At 36.9% G+C, this 19,371-nt stretch overlaps 2 protein-coding genes across 7 annotated transcripts in view; one reads left to right on the top strand and one right to left on the bottom strand.

The window, feature by feature from the left end:
* The first annotated feature begins 1,636 nt into the window (after positions 1-1,636).
* The window catches only part of f9a (coagulation factor IXa), a 36,260-nt gene continuing 18,525 nt past the window's right edge, over positions 1,637-19,371 (top strand). Inside the window, exons 1-10 of one of the 6 annotated variants that reach the window (XM_058797944.1) lie at positions 1,637-1,802; positions 1,989-2,158; positions 2,238-2,262; positions 3,111-3,224; positions 3,354-3,488; positions 3,620-3,927; positions 4,085-4,211; positions 5,666-5,943; positions 6,032-6,168; positions 6,637-7,410. In XM_058797944.1, coding sequence (XP_058653927.1) covers positions 1,748-1,802; positions 1,989-2,158; positions 2,238-2,262; positions 3,111-3,224; positions 3,354-3,488; positions 3,620-3,927; positions 4,085-4,211; positions 5,666-5,943; positions 6,032-6,168; positions 6,637-6,703 — 1,416 coding nt within the window. In that variant the 5' untranslated portion in view covers positions 1,637-1,747 and the 3' untranslated portion in view covers positions 6,704-7,410. Of the gene's footprint in view, positions 1,803-1,988; positions 2,159-2,237; positions 2,263-3,110; positions 3,225-3,353; positions 3,489-3,619; positions 3,928-4,084; positions 4,212-5,665; positions 7,411-19,371 lie in introns of those variants that run through there. The other 5 variants (XM_058797945.1, XM_058797943.1, XM_058797940.1 and 2 more) reach the window with 5 other exon arrangements.
* Positions 7,482-19,371, bottom strand: part of mcf2a (MCF.2 cell line derived transforming sequence a) — a 30,350-nt gene continuing 18,460 nt past the window's right edge. Inside the window, exons 18-30 of the mRNA XM_058797939.1 lie at positions 18,488-18,557; positions 18,289-18,381; positions 18,106-18,198; positions 17,056-17,181; positions 16,755-16,976; positions 16,414-16,506; positions 15,715-15,793; positions 15,570-15,627; positions 13,633-13,733; positions 12,086-12,198; positions 11,884-11,996; positions 10,818-10,921; positions 7,482-10,723 (exon numbers count right to left, since the gene is read on the bottom strand). Coding sequence (XP_058653922.1) covers positions 10,683-10,723; positions 10,818-10,921; positions 11,884-11,996; positions 12,086-12,198; positions 13,633-13,733; positions 15,570-15,627; positions 15,715-15,793; positions 16,414-16,506; positions 16,755-16,976; positions 17,056-17,181; positions 18,106-18,198; positions 18,289-18,381; positions 18,488-18,557 — 1,306 coding nt within the window. The 3' untranslated portion in view covers positions 7,482-10,682. The remainder of the gene's footprint in view (positions 10,724-10,817; positions 10,922-11,883; positions 11,997-12,085; positions 12,199-13,632; positions 13,734-15,569; positions 15,628-15,714; positions 15,794-16,413; positions 16,507-16,754; positions 16,977-17,055; positions 17,182-18,105; positions 18,199-18,288; positions 18,382-18,487; positions 18,558-19,371) is intronic.

A 19,371-nucleotide genomic window follows, 5' to 3' on the forward strand; every position in this document is an offset into this window, starting at 1 on the left:
AGCATTAAGTGCAGTAATGAAAAAAGTTTTGAGTGATGTAGTCGTTTTACTCGTGCTCTTATAGCTGCAATAACAGTCTGTTGATTGCTGCTTGAGAGGCTGTGAGCCAAGACCCATCTCGGCAATGAAATCTAACTCTCAGTTACAGATTGATTGGCTCTTATACAGAGGGATTGATGGCCAGTGTTAATTACTTAGAAATGAATAATTCAGCCCCGTAATGGCTGGATGAAAACGAAAAGCCCACAGTCAATAAGAAAGCTCCATCTGAGAAGATAACAGATCCCCAAGGGGCGAGAAGAAATCAAGAGCACTTACAGCAGAACCGAAGCATAGACTGGGCTGATCTCCAACATGTCTCCCACAGTCCCCAATACAGGGCCCATCTGTGGAGAATATACATGATAATGTTTTCTCTCTTTATGAAGTATTGCATATTTCATCCCATTCTATCTAATGTCATGTCTTTTCTCTAACAGTGAAAGAGGAAACCAATGAATGTTAAACTGATTCAAGAGGGGGAAACTATCGAGCTACTCATTGAAGCAGCAGCACCATCTAGTGGAGATTTGATTTCGAAACTTTTTGATGCCGAGGATTTGATGCTAAAATCGGTTTATAATGAGCAATCTTTCTAAAATAGGAAGGCTGTATATTTTCACGTATATAAATTTATATTGTGTGGATAAAATATTACATGTAATATTATAGATACTACGAATTGAAATGCACTACCAGTCAAAAGTTTCTGAACAGTAACATGTTTTCTTTTTTTTAAAGAATTCTCTTCTGCTCACCGAGCCTGCATTTATTTGATCCAAAATACAGCAAAATCATCGTTTTCAACATCATTACTCCAGTCTTCAGTGTCACATGATCCTTCAGAAATCATTCTAATATGCTGATTTGCTGCTCAAGAAACCATTTTTAAAACTGAATTTTTTTTTTATAAGCATTTATCTGAAATAAAAATGTTTTGTAACATTATACACTGTATTGAAAAGCTTGGAGTCAGTATAATAATAATAATAATGTTTTTTTGAGCAGCAAATCAGAATATTAGAATGATTTCTGAGGGCTCATGTGACACTGAAGACTGGAATAATGATGATCAAATTCAGCTTTGAAATCACAGGAATAAATAACATTTTAAAATATATTCAAATAGAAAATGTATACTTTAAACAGTAAAAATATTACAAAATTGGATCAAATTTGGATCAAATGCAGGCTTGGTGAGCAGAAGAGACTTCTTTAAAAAAAAACATTAAAAGATTTACTGTTCAAAGACTTTTGACTGGTAGTTTTCCAAAATTAAACATTTACATTGAGATGATACCCAAGTAAATTATTAAAATGTACTTGGGCAAATAAAATATATTTTATTAGGCCATCCACATATCTGAGATTAACATGTCTTTAGAAAGCAGAAAAAGATAGTATGTGAGTGTAAAAATACTTATGAAAAACATGTAATTGATAAGTGCACACATTAAATTTGCAGTCCAAAAATACATTTTGTAAAATATTATATCTCAATCCACTTTCAGCTCCTCAGACACAAATATGACTGAAATGTTCAGTAAAATCACTGCTGTTTTGTTCTACTTTTCTTTCTCTCAGTCAAACAGAATATCCCGTGCCAGTTGTTTGTGTGGAAGTGTGGTAGACAGGTGTACTTTGGAGCATTGGCTTGGGTTATTTGTCAGCTCACTGTGGAATAACAAGGAACCGAATTTGGATTGATATGGCTTTATTCATTCTTGTTCTATTCCCATATATTCTGCTGCAGACCTTTGCAGGTAAGACTTACAAAACCACTTACTTCTTATAAATCCATCTTCTTAGAGATGACAGAGAACATACAAGGCACGCTTGGCATTTGCCTTCTGACTCTCTGAGGGTTAATAATCATATTTACGTGTATGCTTTCAGTAGTTCCACTCCAGTAAAGATTATAAACTCTCAAACTCTGTAACACCCCCCAGGATCAGTGTTCCTAGATGGGAAGAAAGCTGACAGCATTTTGCGGAGACACAGGCGAGCAAACACAGGACTATTTGAGGAGTTTCTGAAGGGGAATGTAGAGAGGGAGTGTATGGAGGAGACGTGTGTCCTGGAGGAGGCCAGAGAAGCCTTTGAAAATGATGAAAAGACAGTGAGTAGACAAGATGTGGTTCGTCAGTTGTCATGCATTGTGTAATATATAGCAAATGTGTGTTTGGTTTGTTTTTCAGATGGAGTTCTGGGCAAATTATGTTGGTAAGTGTGTTTAATCATTGACCGTCATATTTACCAAGGGCAAACAGGAGAAGATCTCTATATGTTAAAGGAACAGTTTATCCCAAAGATGAACATTTGCTTAGAATGCACTCACCCCCAGTCCATCCAAGATGTAGATGAGTTTGTTTCTTCATTGGAACAGATTTTTGGGAAATTTAGCATTATGGGCTACATCACTTGCTGACCAATGGGTCCTCTGCAGTGAATGGGTGCTGTCAGAATGAGAGTCCAAATAGCTGATGAAAACATCACAATAATCCACAAGTAATCCAAATTTCTCCAGTCCATCCTTGGAGCAAAAAGCTGTGTGTTTGTAAAAGCATATCAATCATTAAAACTGTTGTTTCCAGCTAAAATGAAAGTGCTCTATCCATAATATTGCTTTCTCTTCTGATTAATGCACAGAAACATGCACAGATCAAGCACCGTTTACTAAAACAGTTCTAAACAAATATGTTGATGGATTTTGATGTGAGAGGACAACATGGAATGAATGTTTTCACTAGAGGAGGAAGCATCATTATGGATAGAGGACTTCTGGCCAGAAATGACCATTTAAAGTTAAAAACATTCTTATGATGTATGTTTAGGTAGCTATTGGATCAATAAATTAAATTATATTTGAACTGGACATCATTATATTCTTAAACTCAGAATTCAGGAAATAAAATGCATGTGGGTAATATTTAATTTGACAAATTATTAAAATAATTGAAACTGGATTTTAATCTCCGTCCTCTGGTCCTTCTTCCAGAATTTGAATAAAGCACATTATTTCTAAACATTTTTTTTCTTACCAGTTGTTAATCAATTATCCTGTCTGTTAGATGGGGACCAGTGTAAATCATCACCGTGTCAAAACCGAGGCACATGTGAGGACCAGATGGGCACATACACCTGTAACTGTCTACCGGGCTATGTAGGCAAAAACTGTGAAATAGGTTAGACAAGATCTCTCTTCCCTCAAACACACAATGCACCATGTTTAGCTAATGAATGAATGAACGAATGAATGAAAAATGATAAAATTACTGAAGACAATTAAAAAGATGCTTTGCTCTGTTTATCAGTGACTGCCAAAATGTGTGATGTTGATAACGGAGGCTGTGAGCATTTCTGTGTTGTGATGGAGTCTCATGGGACAGGATGTCAGTGTGCATACAGTTACAGACTCAAAGAAGATGGATTCACATGTGAACCTATAGGTGATTTAATTACTTCTTAAATTCCTGATGTCCTGATTGTTACAAAAACATCATGTTTTGAAAAAAGACACTGCAGGCAAAATTTTCATGAAAAAAAAAAAAACAATGTATTTTTTTTTATGTGTCGCTAGTTAAGTTTCCATGTGGCAAAGTCACTAAAACAGCTGTGAGAACTTTGGCCAGCGGTCCAACCTCTGTAACGAACTCTGCACAATCTTCCAATAAGACAATCAAATCCACATCCAGCACTTCCAAACCAGACAACTTGACAACCTCTTCAAATTCCAAAAAGAAAGAAGAGAAAATCGCGCCATCTCGTGTTAAACTACCTAAATGGGCATTTGATGAGTATTTGATGACTCCTGTACCGACCGTAAGTGCCCCAAAAAGCCGTATTGTTGGTGGCAATCCAGCTTTACCTGGAGAAATCCCTTGGCAGGTAAAGACTATAAATATTACGCGCTATAGCAATCAAAAATGCCTTTGATCAAATCATCTATGAGTAAATTAGTGAGTCACGGGCACATCTACAACAACGCAATCTGTTTATGCATCCAAAATCATGTCATTTATCCCAGTTGACTGCTGATCTCTAGGTGGCGCTGGTGGCGCACTCAACACAGCAGGTTTTCTGTGGAGGCTCCATTCTAAACCAGTTATGGGTCATTACTGCAGCCCACTGTCTGGTAGGGAGCCAGAATGGATCCTTCTACATCAGAGTTGGTAAGACTAGAAGAACAGCCAAGGAAATACGTGACTAAATTAAATTGCTGTATGGCGCCAATATTTAAATTTATATATCAACTGTTTTCACCATTGTTAATAAGATACTTCTGTTGAACGACAAATCAATTTATGTTAGCGCGATTTCCGAAGGATCATGCGACACTGAAGATTGGAGTAATGATGCTGAAAATTCAGCTTTGCATCACAGAAATAGGCCTACACTACATTTTAAAATACATGCAAATAGAAAACTTATTTTAACTTAGTTATTTTAAATTATAATACAACCTGAATTCCGGAAATGTTGGGACGTTTTTTAAAATTTGAATAAAATGAAAACCACAAGACTTTCAAATCACATGAGCCAATATTTTATTCACAATAGAACACCAGAAGTGCCTTCATGTCCTGTGGGCCAAGGCTCATTTAAAATGGACTGTTTCAAAGTGGAAAAGTGTTCAATGGTCAGACGAGTCCAAATCTGACATTTTTGTTGGAAATCACGGAAGCCGTGTCCTCAGGGCTAAAGAGGAGGGAGACCTTCAGTGTGTCATCAGCGTTCAGTTCAAAAGCTAGCATCTCTGATGGTATGGGGGTGCACAAGTCACTTTGGATAAAAGCATCTGCTAAATGACTAAATATAAGTGCATACGATATGGGCAGCTTGCATGTTTTGGAAGGCACTATGAATGCTGAAAGGTATATAAAGGTTTTAGAGCAACATATGCTTCCCTCCAGACGACGTCTATTTCAGGGAAGGCCTTGTGTATTTCAGCAGGACAATGCAAAACCACATACTGCAGCTATTACAACAGCATGGCTTCGTAGTAGAAGAGTCCGGGTGCTGAATTGGCCTGCCTGCAGTCCAGATCTTTCACCTATAGAGAACATTTGGTGCATCATTAAACGAAAAATACGTCCACAAACTCTTCAGCAGCTGAAAACCTATATCAGTCAAGAATGGGACCAAATTCCAACACCAAAACTCCAGAAACTCATAATCTCGATGCCCAGACGTCTTCAAACTGTTTTGAAAAGAAGAGGAGATGCTACACCATGGTAAACATGGCCCCGTCCCAACTATCTTGAGACCTGTAGCAGGCATCAAATTTGAAATGAGCTCATTTTGAGCATAAAATTTTACAATTTCTCAGTTTAAACATTTGTTATCTATGTTCTATTGTGAATAAAATATTGGCTCATTCTTTTAGTTTTCATTTTATTCAAATTTAAAAAAACGTCCCAACATTTCCGGAATTCGGGTTGTAATATTTCACAATATTAATCATTTTACTGTATCGAACATAGCCTTGGTGAGCATAAAACAATTCTTTCAAAAAGATTATCTCAGGTAATTTTATTATTTTTTTAATAATCTTAAGATATTTTTCTTCTGAAATTTGTACAATTCCAAGACCAGTTATTAATAATAGTACTAAACTGCTTCACAGGGGAGCATGATGTCTCCAAGACTGAAGGCACAGAACAGAATAGGAACATCACCCGTTTCATCTCTCATCCCCGTTATGACTCCAAAGTAAGCCTCTACAATCATGACATTGCCTTGTTGCGGCTGCGCAACCCCATCCGGTTTACCCCAACTGTACGTCCCGTCTGCCTGGGACCCATGCTCTTCTCCAACTCACTGCTGCAGTCTGGATCTCTAGCTACTGTCAGCGGCTGGGGCCGTCTGCGTTTCCAAGGCCGAAGTGCAATGACCCTACAGAAGGTTGAGTTGCCTTATGTAGCCAGAACAGTGTGTAAGGAAAGTAGCAGTGACCCGATCACATACTTCATGTTCTGTGCTGGATACTCAGATTCTCCTAAAGACGCGTGTCAGGGGGACAGCGGAGGACCTCATGCCATGCGCTACCACGACACCTGGTTCCTCACAGGCATTGTCAGTTGGGGAGAAGAATGTGCCAAGAAAGGGAAGTACGGTGTTTACACACAGGTTGGTAACTATTATCGTTGGATACAGTACGTCATGGGTGTTACTAAGGGAGTACTGCTTAAAAATGTGGACCTATGATCTAGAATTCTCATTTTAAAATCTCATTCTGCACACATGGAGTAGGCCTATTCAAACATGGAGAGAAAAGATGCACTTGTTTAATAATCAGGTGAAATAAATACAATTAGACTGTTAGTAATCTGTAACAGATTGTAGTCATGCTCCGCCCCCAAGACCTGGCTGGCCAGTGAGATTCCATCAATAAACCCCGAGTAGATTTGATCAATTATACATGACTTAGTACCTTCACTGTCCCAATAGGACATTTAATAATCCATAATTCATAGAAACATACTGTTTTCTCCTGTGGTTTAATGAAAGCAGGTATGTTATTAAGCAATATACTGTCTTGTTACATGGTTAGAACCTGCTATGGTTTCTTGACTGAGAACTCAATCTCTCATTCAGACAGCAAGAAAAAAAAAATGTAGCCCCTCAAGCTTTGAACTGCCACTGCCTTCAGAGGGAAAAATGAAAGAACGTGATGGGGGATGACTGAAAATATCTGACACTAGAAACCTACTTAAGATTTCAACAGCGTTCTTTAAAAGATTCATGACCTAGTTCTGAAAATCACTGGATCTTGCCCATAAACACTGGAGGCATCAGATCACTCTCATCTCAACCGCGAAAGATCCTTTCATCATTTGAGGCCAGTCTCTGGGAGATAACACAGTTGATGTTTATGATGTATATGTGCCTTTGACTCTACAATGTCTAATTATAAAAAATCTTGTTATAACTTCAAATATTTTTTATCATCATTATTAATATATTTATATTAATTAATATACCGCTTAAACATCTGGGGTCAGTAAGATTTATTTCTTTGGAAAGAAGTGTGTTTCATTCAGAGAGGATACAGTACAGACATTTATGTTCCAAAGACTTCTATTTCAAATAAATTGTGTTCTTTGAACTTTCTATTCATCAAAAAAAAAAAAAATCCTGAAAAAAATTTAACACGGTTTCCACAAAAATATTAAGCAGCACAACTGTTTTTAACATTAATAAGTACCGTAATATTTCTTGAGCACCAAATCAGCATATTAGAATGATTTCTGAAGGATCATTTAACACTGAAGACTGGAGTAATGATGCTGAAAATTAAGCTTTGCAAATTTTTAAATACAGGTGCTGGTCATATAATTAGAATATCATCAAAAAGTTGATTTATTTCACTAATTCCATTCAAAAAGTGAAACTTGTATATAATATTCATTCATTACACACAGACTGATATATTTCAAATGTTTATTTCTTTTAATTTTGATGATTATAACTGACAACTAAGGAAAATCCCAAATTCAGTATCTCAGAAAATTTGAATATTACTTAAGACCAATACAAAGAAAGGATTTTTAGAAATCTTGGCCAACTGAAAAGTATGAACATGAAAAGTATGAGCATGTACAGCACTCAATACTTAGTTGGGGCTCCTTTTGCCTGAATTACTGCAGCAATGCCGTGTGGCATGGAGTCGATCAGTCTGTGGCACTGCTCAGGTGTTATGAGAGCCCAGGTTGCTCTGATAGTGGCCTTCAGCTCTTCTGCATTGTTGGGTCTGATATATCGCATCTTCCTCTTCACAATACCCCATAGATTTTCTATGGGGTTAAGGTCAGGCGAGTTTGCTGGCCAATTAAGAATAGGGATACCATGGTCCTTAAACCAGATACTGGTTGCTTTGGCACTGTGTGCAGGTGCCAAGTCCTGTTGGAAAATGAAATCTGCATCTTCATAAAGTTGGTCAGCAGCAGGAAGCATGAAGTGCTCTAAAACTTCCTGATAGATGGCTGCGTTGACTGTGGACCTCAGAAAACACAGTGGACCAACACCAGCAGATGACATGGCACCCCAAACCATCACTGACTGTGGAAACTTTACACTGGACCTCAAGCAACGTGGATTGTGTGCCTCTCCTCTCTTCCTCCAGACTCTGAGACCCTGATTTCCAAAGGAAATGCAAAATTTACTTTCATCAGAGAACATAACTTTGGACCACTCAGCAGCAGTCCAGTCCTTTTTGTCTTTAGCCCAGGCGAGACGCTTCTGACGCTGTCTGTTGTTCAAGAGTGGCTTGACACAAGGAATGCGACAGCTGAAACCCATGTCTTGCATACGTCTGTGCGTAGTGGTTCTTGAAGCACTGACTCCAGCTGCAGTCCACTCTTTGTGAATCTCCCCCACATTTTTGAATGGCTTTTGTTTCACAATCCTCTCCAGGGTGGACACTTTTTTCTACCACATCTTTTCCTTCCTTTTACATCTCTATTAATGTGCTTGGACACAGAGCTCTGTGAACAGCCAGCCTCTTTTGCAATGACCTTTTGTGTCTTGCCCTCCTTGTGCAACGTGTCAATGGTCGTCTTTTGGACAACTGTCAAGTCAGCAGTCATGATTGTGTAGCCTACAGAACTAGACTGAGAGACCATTTAAAGGCCTTTGCAGGTGTTTTAAGTTAATTAGCTGATTAGAGTGTGGCACCAGTTGTCTTCAATATTGAACCTTTTCACAATATTCTAATTTTCTGAGATACTGAATTTGGGATTTTCCTTAGTTGTCAGTTATAATCATCAAAATTAAAAGAAATAAACATTTGAAATATATCAGTCTGTGTGTAATGAATGAATATAATATACAAGTTTCACTTTTTGAATGGAATTAGTGAAATAAATCAACTTTTTGATGATATTCTAATTATATGACAAGCACCTGTATATTGAAATAGAAAAAAAAATGGAATATTTCACAGACATATGCTCAGATCAAATAAATACTTGGTGAGCAGACGTTGAAAAAGCTTACCGACCCCAAACGTTTAAACACTAAGAGTAGTTAAATAATAATACAATTTATATATTTTAGGTACAAATTATTTACTATTAAATAGTTTTATTTAAAAAAAAAAAAAAAAAAAAAAAAAAAAGGATTTCTTAATTTTCAATAGGCTGTACAAATTTAAATACAATATTGTTACAATACAACAGTCAACACAGATACATTCCTTCAAAAAGAATAATTTAGAAGCCAGTCCCAAAAAACAAAAATCAGGATTAAATGCTATTAGATTTAGTGAGGTCCAAAAGTTTGAGACCATTTTTGTTTAGCATTACTTCTGAGTGAAAAACTAAATTTACAAAATTAACTTGAAAATGATGGAAAAAACCTGATGATCATGAAATTCTGATTCCCAATGTGCTCTCAGACGTTTAGACACGAATAAGCAAATAAATATGCAAAGCTGACAGTATATATGGCTAATACAGCACAGACTACAGGCAGTTGTGTCCTTTACATGGTTTGATTTTGAGTGGGTGGCTGGAGCTCCACGCTGGAAGGGAACAACTTGATAGCAAAATTAATAACATAAGAGATATGTACTCCACAGCGTCTCCTGCTGCTACACGCAGCTCATTTCCACTTCAAACGCTGGTATATCAAAGTCAGCCCTCCAACTGTGGGCCTGATTTAATGTAGTAAATTCATATAAGTCTGCAATTAATATTTCATTAAGCATTCTAAACAGTGGGTATATTTAATGTTTGCTGTATGATCTCCCTTAATAAGAAACCTCCATTAACACGGCTCTGATTGTGCAGCCGTGCCACACATTCAACACACATGCGCTCTGCTCACCCCCTCATAACTCATATTTGTGGCTCCAAAGTCAACATTTACATGACAGCCCCCAGGTCTTCAAGCTGGCAGAGTAGATTCTGCATGTAAAGTGCCTGACAAGAGAATTTTACTAAATAAGAGAGGTAAGAATTGTCGGCATGCAAAATTCATCCGGTTTAAAGCTGTAGAGAGACACAAAAGGCCACAAATTTGCGTGACCTGAATAAAGTGCTTATAAATATTTTTTTGAGGTAACTAGTGCACTACTGAGCAAAGTCTGCATCAAATAAAATTGGGGAAACGGGCATTATGGCACTGCATGATTTGGCATTGAAGCTCTCAGGAAGAGCTCAGACTGAGGATAAATACAACAGTACAAGATAAATAACAGCACAAACAAACACAGTTTAAAAATTCCAGTCCTTTACGAACAGGATGTTTTCATAGGTCTTCTGAGAGGGTTAACCGTGAAGACAGCGACGAGACGAAGGGGCCTTTTGATGGGCCTCGATTCATTAAAAACAACTGCAAAGTCTACTGGGACAATCCCAGAGTCTGAATGTTCTAGGCTTCACCTAGTCAGGAGGACTGAAGTGTGTTTAGGCAGAGGACAGGTGTTTAAAAGCGCTCTCTGGGTTTTCTGAAATGGTGGAGATCTCTTGGAAGATGTAAAACGATTTGTCTTTTGCATTTTGGTAGCATCTGTCAGTGAGGATCAGTACAAAAACTCTGGAACACGATCCTGCTGGTCAGGTCTGAATCCATGTAGTCACATACAGTCTGAGCTACCAAGTGTGAATGTTAAAGGTCCAGTATTGCACTGGGCCATTCCCTCATGGCGAGCTGAGCTTCCGTGCCTTACGATTCCCTGGGTCTGCACAGAAGATATGGCAGTATGGATCTTAAGCAAACTCATCTTTTCTGGGAACTGTACTAAAAAGGCAGTGGATGTCCAAATGGACTCTCACCTCCAAGCCGGTTGGAGTGATTCTTGATGCTTTCCCCCAGGATGCCCTGCAGGTTGGCAGTAGGTATACGGCCTTCCTGTCTGCGACTCAGATTCTTCACCAGCCTGTGAGAGAACACAGCTATTCTGATTCACACCGAACCAAATCCACTTTAGTGCCACAAAATTTATGTTGTTGAACTAATGCATTTTAATGAAGTGATCTGGTTTCATTTACCTATAGGCACCACAGAAAAAAGTTCACTCATAATGAAAGTCATGTCACCTTTATTTACACAGCGGTATCTGTAGCAGCCTCACATTATTAAACAGGAAAGTAACAGAATCAGTGATGCCAGCTGCATAAAACATAAGACAAATCTAAATTCTGCTGTAAAGCAGCTCTAAAAAAGCAACAGTGTGATTATTCAGCTCCAGTAAGTTCAGTGTTGATTTAGTTCAGTTCAATAACTCTGCAAAAGTCCATGGATGGTGTAGAAGTATAAATATGAAAGTTCAAGGTTTTGCCTCATTCGTTATTTAATTGAAAATGCCCTTTAAACTCCAATTAAATTGGAGAAATTCATAAACTGCAACCGTAATTTTTAACCATTAAATAAACTTTTGCATTTGAAATGGATCTACAGTAATTCTGAATTTTGCCCAATCCTGGTAAAATTGGCTAAATTGTTCTTTTTGAAATGGGACTACATTTCCCGTAACACTTTTTTTAAAATTTGAAATCAGGATGTTGTCAAACTTAAAGTGATAGTTTACCCCAAAATAACATTTCTATAATCAATTATCATATTCTTCCAAGCCTGTATCACGTTGTCTCTAGTGGAACACAAAGAAGATATATTAAAGTATTTTGGTCTCCAAATAGTTTTGTTTACCATTGATGTCCACTTGACTTCCAGTTGTACCACTGAGACATTTCTCAATATATCTTCTTTTATGTCAAGTCATAGAGGTTTGGAACAACATGAGGATGACAGAATTGTCATTTTTGAATAAACTATCTCTTTAAGTTGCATTTCTCCCAGAATATCCCTTTATATTCCTTTAAGCTCACACACATCACTCACCACTGGCCATCATTTTCCTCATGCTGTAGTTGTATGACATCACCACACTTAACGATGAAGTTATCTGTCCCATTTTTACGCCAGTCGACGAAGGCCCTGTATCTGCCTGCAACCTAAAACAAACAGATGAACAAGTAAAAAATAACAAGCGTCGCCCCACATGAGTAAGTGACTGAGAGAGTGTGGGATGTTCGTCTCTCACCAGATGGGCGGCGTCCTCCTCCTCAGTGTCAGACGGGTTAGAGAGGCTGTTTGCTCCACTCCAGTCCTCCAGACCTTCACAGATATCTACAGAATAAGGTGCGCCCGGCCAGCCTACCACAAACACACCACATGCATTTTTCGGTGTAAATCGTTGCATTCTGATTCATGAAATACATTCTGACAGCCTTCGTGAGATTCAGAGACCATGCATGTGAGAAATCACATGCTCTTTCAAGTTTCATACTGAGTGTGTGCTTGAAGTTTGTGGTGACATGGATAGTGGTTTTACAGCAGAAACATGAATGTGTGTTGGCTTGGGTAATTTTGAACGGCAAGCATTACACTTCAACTACACTGATTTGTATGTGTGCAAAATATGTGTTTATAAGTTGGTGAGTATATCTAAGGCCCGAAACATTTTTATTTATCAGGACAAACACTTGATTTCACATGCAGTTGATTTCTGAATTTAAAATGCAATGCTTTTACATGTGTTGCAATACTGTCATGTCCTTTGTGGGTTTCTTTACCTGTCCATTTACAGTTATACCATTTACTCTCACCCAAAACAATTAGTAAAAAAACAAAACTCAATAATTTCCAACTTTAAATACATACCATAATTAAACACAATATACATACACAACAAATATGATAAAAATAAATACAAATAATGATTATTACTATTATTATTATACATAATAAAAATGTATAACAATAGTAATGATAATAATAAATATAATATAATTATTAATATTTAATAACATACTGTATATATACATGCACATGTACCGTAAACGTTTGGGGCAAGTATGATTTTTTTTTAAAGAAATTAATTATTTCATTTCATATAACATTACCATTAAAAAGTTGTGTTTTTAAATAAGTCTCTTAAAAAATAAGCTGACCAAGGCTGAATTTATTTGATCTAAAATACAGTAAAATTGTAAAACGTATCATTATAACTCCAGTCTTCAGTGTCACATGATCCTTCAGAAATCATTCTAATATGCTGATTTACTGCTCAAGAAACATTTCTTATTATCGATGTTGAAAACAGCGCGCTACTTAATATTTTTGTTGAAATAGTAATACTTTTTTACAAAAATATCTTTTGTAACAATGTAAAAGTCTTTACTGTCTCTCTTGATAAATTTAATGCATCTTTGCAGAATAAAATAATTAATTTCTTTAAAAAAAATCATACTTGCTCCAAACATTTATGGTAGAGTGTATATATATATATATATATATATGTTGTACATATATGTATATACGCAGTGTATATCAATGTTAATAATGCTAATGTTTGAATGATACAATATTACCCACAAACAATCTTGTTTCATCATACTTGTTATTTTCCTGCTTCCAAGATACACCACAGCAAATGCATAAATACACTTCAAGATTCCATGTTTGGTCTTTTAACAGTTCAACAAGTACAGTTAAAGAAAATCTGTACATTTAACACATCCTGCATTTACATATCTCAACAGAGATTAGGTGTGTATATGTGCAAGTGTTTGTGTGCGTAACACTCACTGCGTCTGTTGCGCTGGTGCTGGTTAGAGCAGCTGAACGGATCTGGACTGCTGTGGCCTGACTCAGTCCCCTCTGAGCTGACTGACGCTCTTTGCTGTTTGCTGTGGGACAAGAGTAGAGCTAGAAGTAAATAAACAATTATTCACACATGCACCATCTCTTCTAAATGAAACAAGAGCCAAACCAACCATCAGCCCAGCGCAAACCATGTAAGAAGCTGGCAGATATGGACAGATGGCGGTAATTTCAGGCCTGCAAGGCAAATGACTCTTTAATAACAGCATAGAGACGTGCTGATAAGGAAATGGAGTGAAAATAAGCCGATACAGTCTTGATTTGTCAACATATGACTCAACAGGCTGAGCCGGTTACAAACACTTTATCATATTTGTCTTGATCTCAAAATGAGGCCTGTTTTCAAAGCGCTGCTTACCAGCCAAAACAATGGAGTCAAACCAAACTCTTCCGCTGTTTGCTTTTGTTTGCATGTCATGCAAAACAGATGCAGAGATGCTGGCAAAGCATCTGCCTGTTATGTTAATGATAAGGGTACTGCTGGTGAGATCGGAGGGGTGGGGTGGGGTGTGTATGGAGGGGACGGCGATGGTGGTTAAAGTGTGGCCGTAGCAGCCCTGTATGTGACGGAGCACAGATCGGAGCGGCCCCCCTCCTGCCTGATTTACCACTGAGCGTCACTGTCGCTGGGAGGGGCGAGTGAGACATGGGCTCCGAGCACGAAGGCACACACACACGCCCCCCGACAGGGACACAAGGTCCAGACGGGGCAGGCAGCCCTTAAGAACGCCACCGGAAGGCCGCACGGCCCTGCGGGACGACAGGCAACCACACACAGCGGCTTCATTCCCCTCATCAGCAGAACATTTTTCATACACTTAAGTACTTTTACTTTATTGATTTGTTAAAATTAGACATCCTGAAAGTGTATGGATTCTGTACATGCAAACACAAGTAATATGTTTTAAATATGGCTTATACATGGGTCCAAAATTAACATTTGCCAAATGAGAGTAAAAACTGCATTGGCGAGTAAATAAAACAGTTGGTCAGTAACTTTATTAGGAACCGAAACATTATATGCTTGAAGTAAAATTTTAATAATTATAACCTGGCCCTTGCTAATATGACATAATTAAAACCTATAAACCATAAGATGTACACCAAAGAAATATATATATGATCTTTTTATATTACATATTATTAATATCTGTCTGTATATTATATTTTTATATATTTTAAAATGTAATTTATTCCTGTGATGGCAAAGCAGTCATTACTTCAGTGTCACATGATCTTCAGAAATCATTATAATATTCTGATTTCTCTCAAGAAGAGAATTTTTTTTTGCTTCTTTCTTTGTTTTGTTTAAAAGAAAGTTCAACAGAAATGGCATTTATTTCAATAGAAATCTTTTGTATCATATACAAACATATATTCAGCATATATATAATAAATATAATGTTATATAATATAATACCATATAAAGTAAAATGATGTAACATCAATAGTAAAAACATAAATTATATTATTTGTTGTATTTATTATATATACACTTTACATAAACTACTACTGTATGTTTATTTTTGCAATCATGCACAATTAAAATTCAAGACCTGTATATTATGACCGGTAACTTTTCTTAATTAACAAAGTTACATATAATTCAAAATAAGAAGTTAATTTTGGACCGTGCTTACACATCATATGGATTGCTAAAGCGGGGACTGTAAAAGCAGGGAGGGCACTGTTACTGGCGGGATTCTGGGAGGGAAGTGTCATGTGAGAGATCTAACAGCTAAAAGCAGCAAAAAGCTGGTCTAAGCCAAAGGGTCAAGGAGAGAGAGAGTGATCGGTGAGGGTTGGATCAGGGATTAGAGAGGGGCTCAGGAACAGTGATCTGTACACTAATGGATTCTTACCTCACTGAGAGAGGAGGAGACATCTGCTCTGAGACTGCAGCAGAGTGACACAACTCCTCTGGACCAATGAGAGAAGAGCACACATTACTTAAAGTACTTGTGGAGGAATAACAGTGACATTTAATCACGGGAAATGTGTTGAAACCTTTGAGCTGTTTCTGCTGGTTGGTCAGGATCTTTCTGATCTCGTTCAGCCAAGCGATCTTCACCTCCACTGTGGGTGCCTATAAGACATTTTCACATAACAATGGTAAATGTGACAGTAATTTTTTTTTTTTTTTTTTTGTTTATTGACAGCTTAGCAGTCCTTATCCCTTTTACTTTAGTAAATTTTTTAGTAAAGAACAGCCAAGACATTCTTTACAATTTTGCATTTTAAGTTCTTTATGAAAGACGGGAGTTCTTTACACGGCTGGAGCCATAGTAAAATTATGCTATTTTTCTTCTTATATTGCTTTCTAAACACTGAGAATAATTTTTGGATGTTTAAGATGTGATACATACTTTGAATTCACAAATTCATTAATTTATTAATGCAATTTAACTTAGTCTTTGCATTTATTTTACTGCTTATTTTTATATTTGTATGAGAAATATATAATGAAAGTCACAATGTTTGACCAGTAATTTCTGAATATTACACTCTTAGAGATGCTATTTTGACACTGAATCATGTTTATATTTGAAACTTGATAAATTTGTATATAGTTCTCTAAGCTTCGTTAATTTGCATTTAGACAAATCAAGTGGAACAGCTTTTAATGATGCATCTAACTGAAATGATAACCTCCCTGAAAATGAGTTGAAGACTTGCTGTTGCATTAATTTTTGGAAACATTCTCACCTGTATCACATAGACTTCCTCTCTGCCACTGTACCAGATCTCAAACTTCTTCACATCTCCTTTGACGTTCTCCGTAATGCCAACTGCACTCATCTGCCAGCATAAACAGCATTTTATACTCACGGATGGAAACACATGCGATTCTGAAAACACACAGCTACCTGCTGTATAAACGTGTCATATCCTGTCACATTCTGTGATGTAGAATCACATTTTAAAAACAACGAAGGAATGTTGTCATGAGTAAACAGGTTGATAAACAACGATGCATCCACATGCGATGCTGGCAGGGCTTTCTGAGATTGCACATGTGCTCCCAGCAGGAAGTGTGTGTGCCGTACCTTAAGACAGTGCTTGAAGCTGTAGGAGGGAGTTTTGTCAGCGTTCTCTCCGTGTTCCTCTCGACGCTTGCAGAAGAGGAGTGCGTGCTCATGCAGGAACAGGTGTCGCTGCATGGGCTTGAAGCGGGCCAGCTCCTTCACTCGGGTTGGACCCTTCTTATGACTAATCCACACGCTGAAGGAGCCTTGCATTAGCACGCGGCCCAGATTGCTGAGATCCCCCTGCAACATACAACTTGTTAGCTACACATTCACACACACAAACTCACACACACTTACTTTAAGTTGGTAAAAATGTCACCTCGTATCCGGTGATGGCAATCTGGTGCATTGAGTCATTGACTGACTTCAGCAGGTCCAGCATGGCTTCTAGCGCCCCCTGCAGCTCAGAAACTCTCTCACAGCCTGAGCTGTACTTCAGAAGCTCCTATTATCAAACACACATACAATTCCTCGGATTTAATGGACAAAAATATTCATACATCAGAAAACAGTTTTTTTTTAAAATTACAAGTAAAAATACACAAGGTTGCTATGGAATCTTATTTACAACCACGGAATAAAAACTTTTTATCTCACAGTTCTGACTTTTTTCTCACAACTGAGTTTATCCCTCACAATTCTGTCTTTGTCCATAATAATGCAATTCCAAGTTATGAAATCATAACTGTGAGTTTACATTTTTTCTTGCAATTCTGTTTTTTTTTCTCCCCAAATATGAGGCATCTGACTGGACTGCATGCGCATGCAGAATTCAGAGATAAAAAGTTTGAATTGCGAGATGTAAACTCAAAATTTGTTAAATTTGTTGCTCACACCATGTTATCACGCAGTGAAAAATACATCGCAGAGCAAAGAGGAAACTGACAACACAGGTTACCTCTGGTATGAAACAAGGTCTCAGGATTTTCAGCTTTCAAATTTTGTCATTTTTACAAAAATTCAAACAATAAATACCATTTTGTGGCTCTTTAATGACAGATCACTGTATTACCTCAGTTAAAGCAGCATGTGAACCGATCTTCTTTTCATATTTAAAGTAATAAATGACCAATTAAGTTACAATTGGTCAGATCACCTGTCAATCAAGCTCTTTGCGAACGGTCAATTGTGAGGCATTAACTCACAATATCAAGAAAAACTTGTTTATATTTTTATTCTGTGGCAGAAATAAGGTTCCACAGGTTGCATTGTGATATAATACCAAATGCAAACCATACTGCAGTTCAAACAGACTTGGTACCAAAAGATATATAATAAAAAGTATTTAAAAAACTAAAAAAATTAAATGATACATAATTTTATATGAAAACACCCTAAATTCATATTTGTATTCAGCTGAAGCTCGCACCTTTAATAGAAGTTGATACTTTGTAAGGCGCTGGACTGGTTTCAGCAGGTATGAGTCAAGAGCAAGTTTGTGTTCCAGCTTCTTTTGGCACTCCTGAAACACACAGGACACATCCCAGATCTCCTTCTAGATGCATACCAGTGTGCTGCAAGTATTTTTAAAGATAGAGATGGTTTATGATACCTGAAAGAACGGGCAGTCCGAGAACTGCCTCCATAAAGAATCAGATCGAGGCTTGTTCTGACAGTAACATTCATACAAATGGAAATGGTCTTTCTGAAAACAGACAGATAGTTTATTTTAGATATGTTTTTCTTAAAAAGAAGAAAGACATGAACAGTAACCTCAAATTGGTGTCATATGGTGTTATAAACTTCCTCACCCTTTCCAGAAAGCAAGCCCCTACTGCCTCAGGGCTCTCCAGACAGCTTTCCAAATCCTGCAGGAAGACACTGGAGAACAGAACACACAAGTCACACACTTTGGAAACAGTGCTGGGGAAGCTCTGCTGAAAATGTTGCTTGCCAAACTACAAGCTACTTCATAATTTACCATTCAAAATTTCAGGGTTGGTAATATTTTTTATGCTCACTATTTTTTAGGCTGCATTTATTTGATCAGATATACAGTAAAACAGTAATAATGTCAAATATTATTACAATTTAAAATAACTGTTTTCTATTTCAATACATTTAAAAATTTCACTTATTCCTGTGATGGCAAATCTACATTTTCAAAAGTCATTCTAATGCTCAGGAAACATTTCTTATTATGATCAATTTTGAAAACAGTTGTGCTGATTAATATTTTTGTGGAAACTGTCATACATTTTCAGTATTCTGTAATAAGTTCAAAAGAACAGCACTTATTTGAAATATATATTTTTGTAACATTATGCATGTCTTTGATTTCACTTTTGATTAATTTAATGCATCCTTGCTGAATAAAAGTATTTCTTTAAAATTCCTACTGACCCCAAACTTTTGAATAGCAGTGTATATATTTTAAAATATCACTATATAATTACCCACATTTTAACATGTTATTATTCTGTTTTTCCTGTTGCATTTTCACAGCAAATAATGCTTTCTTGTTTTAAGCTTAATTCTAACAAAAAACAGTACAGTACACTGTCTAAAAACTCTACAGGTCTTTAGTATCTTAAATAATGTCTTCTAAATTGTAAATTTATCTTCTTGTAAAGATGTTTATATATATATACTGGAAAACAAAACAACGAAATTATAAATTGATTTTGACTCCAAA

Source organism: Onychostoma macrolepis, chromosome 14 (genome assembly GCF_012432095.1).
Source record: "Onychostoma macrolepis isolate SWU-2019 chromosome 14, ASM1243209v1, whole genome shotgun sequence".
Taxonomy (NCBI): domain Eukaryota; kingdom Metazoa; phylum Chordata; class Actinopteri; order Cypriniformes; family Cyprinidae; genus Onychostoma; species Onychostoma macrolepis.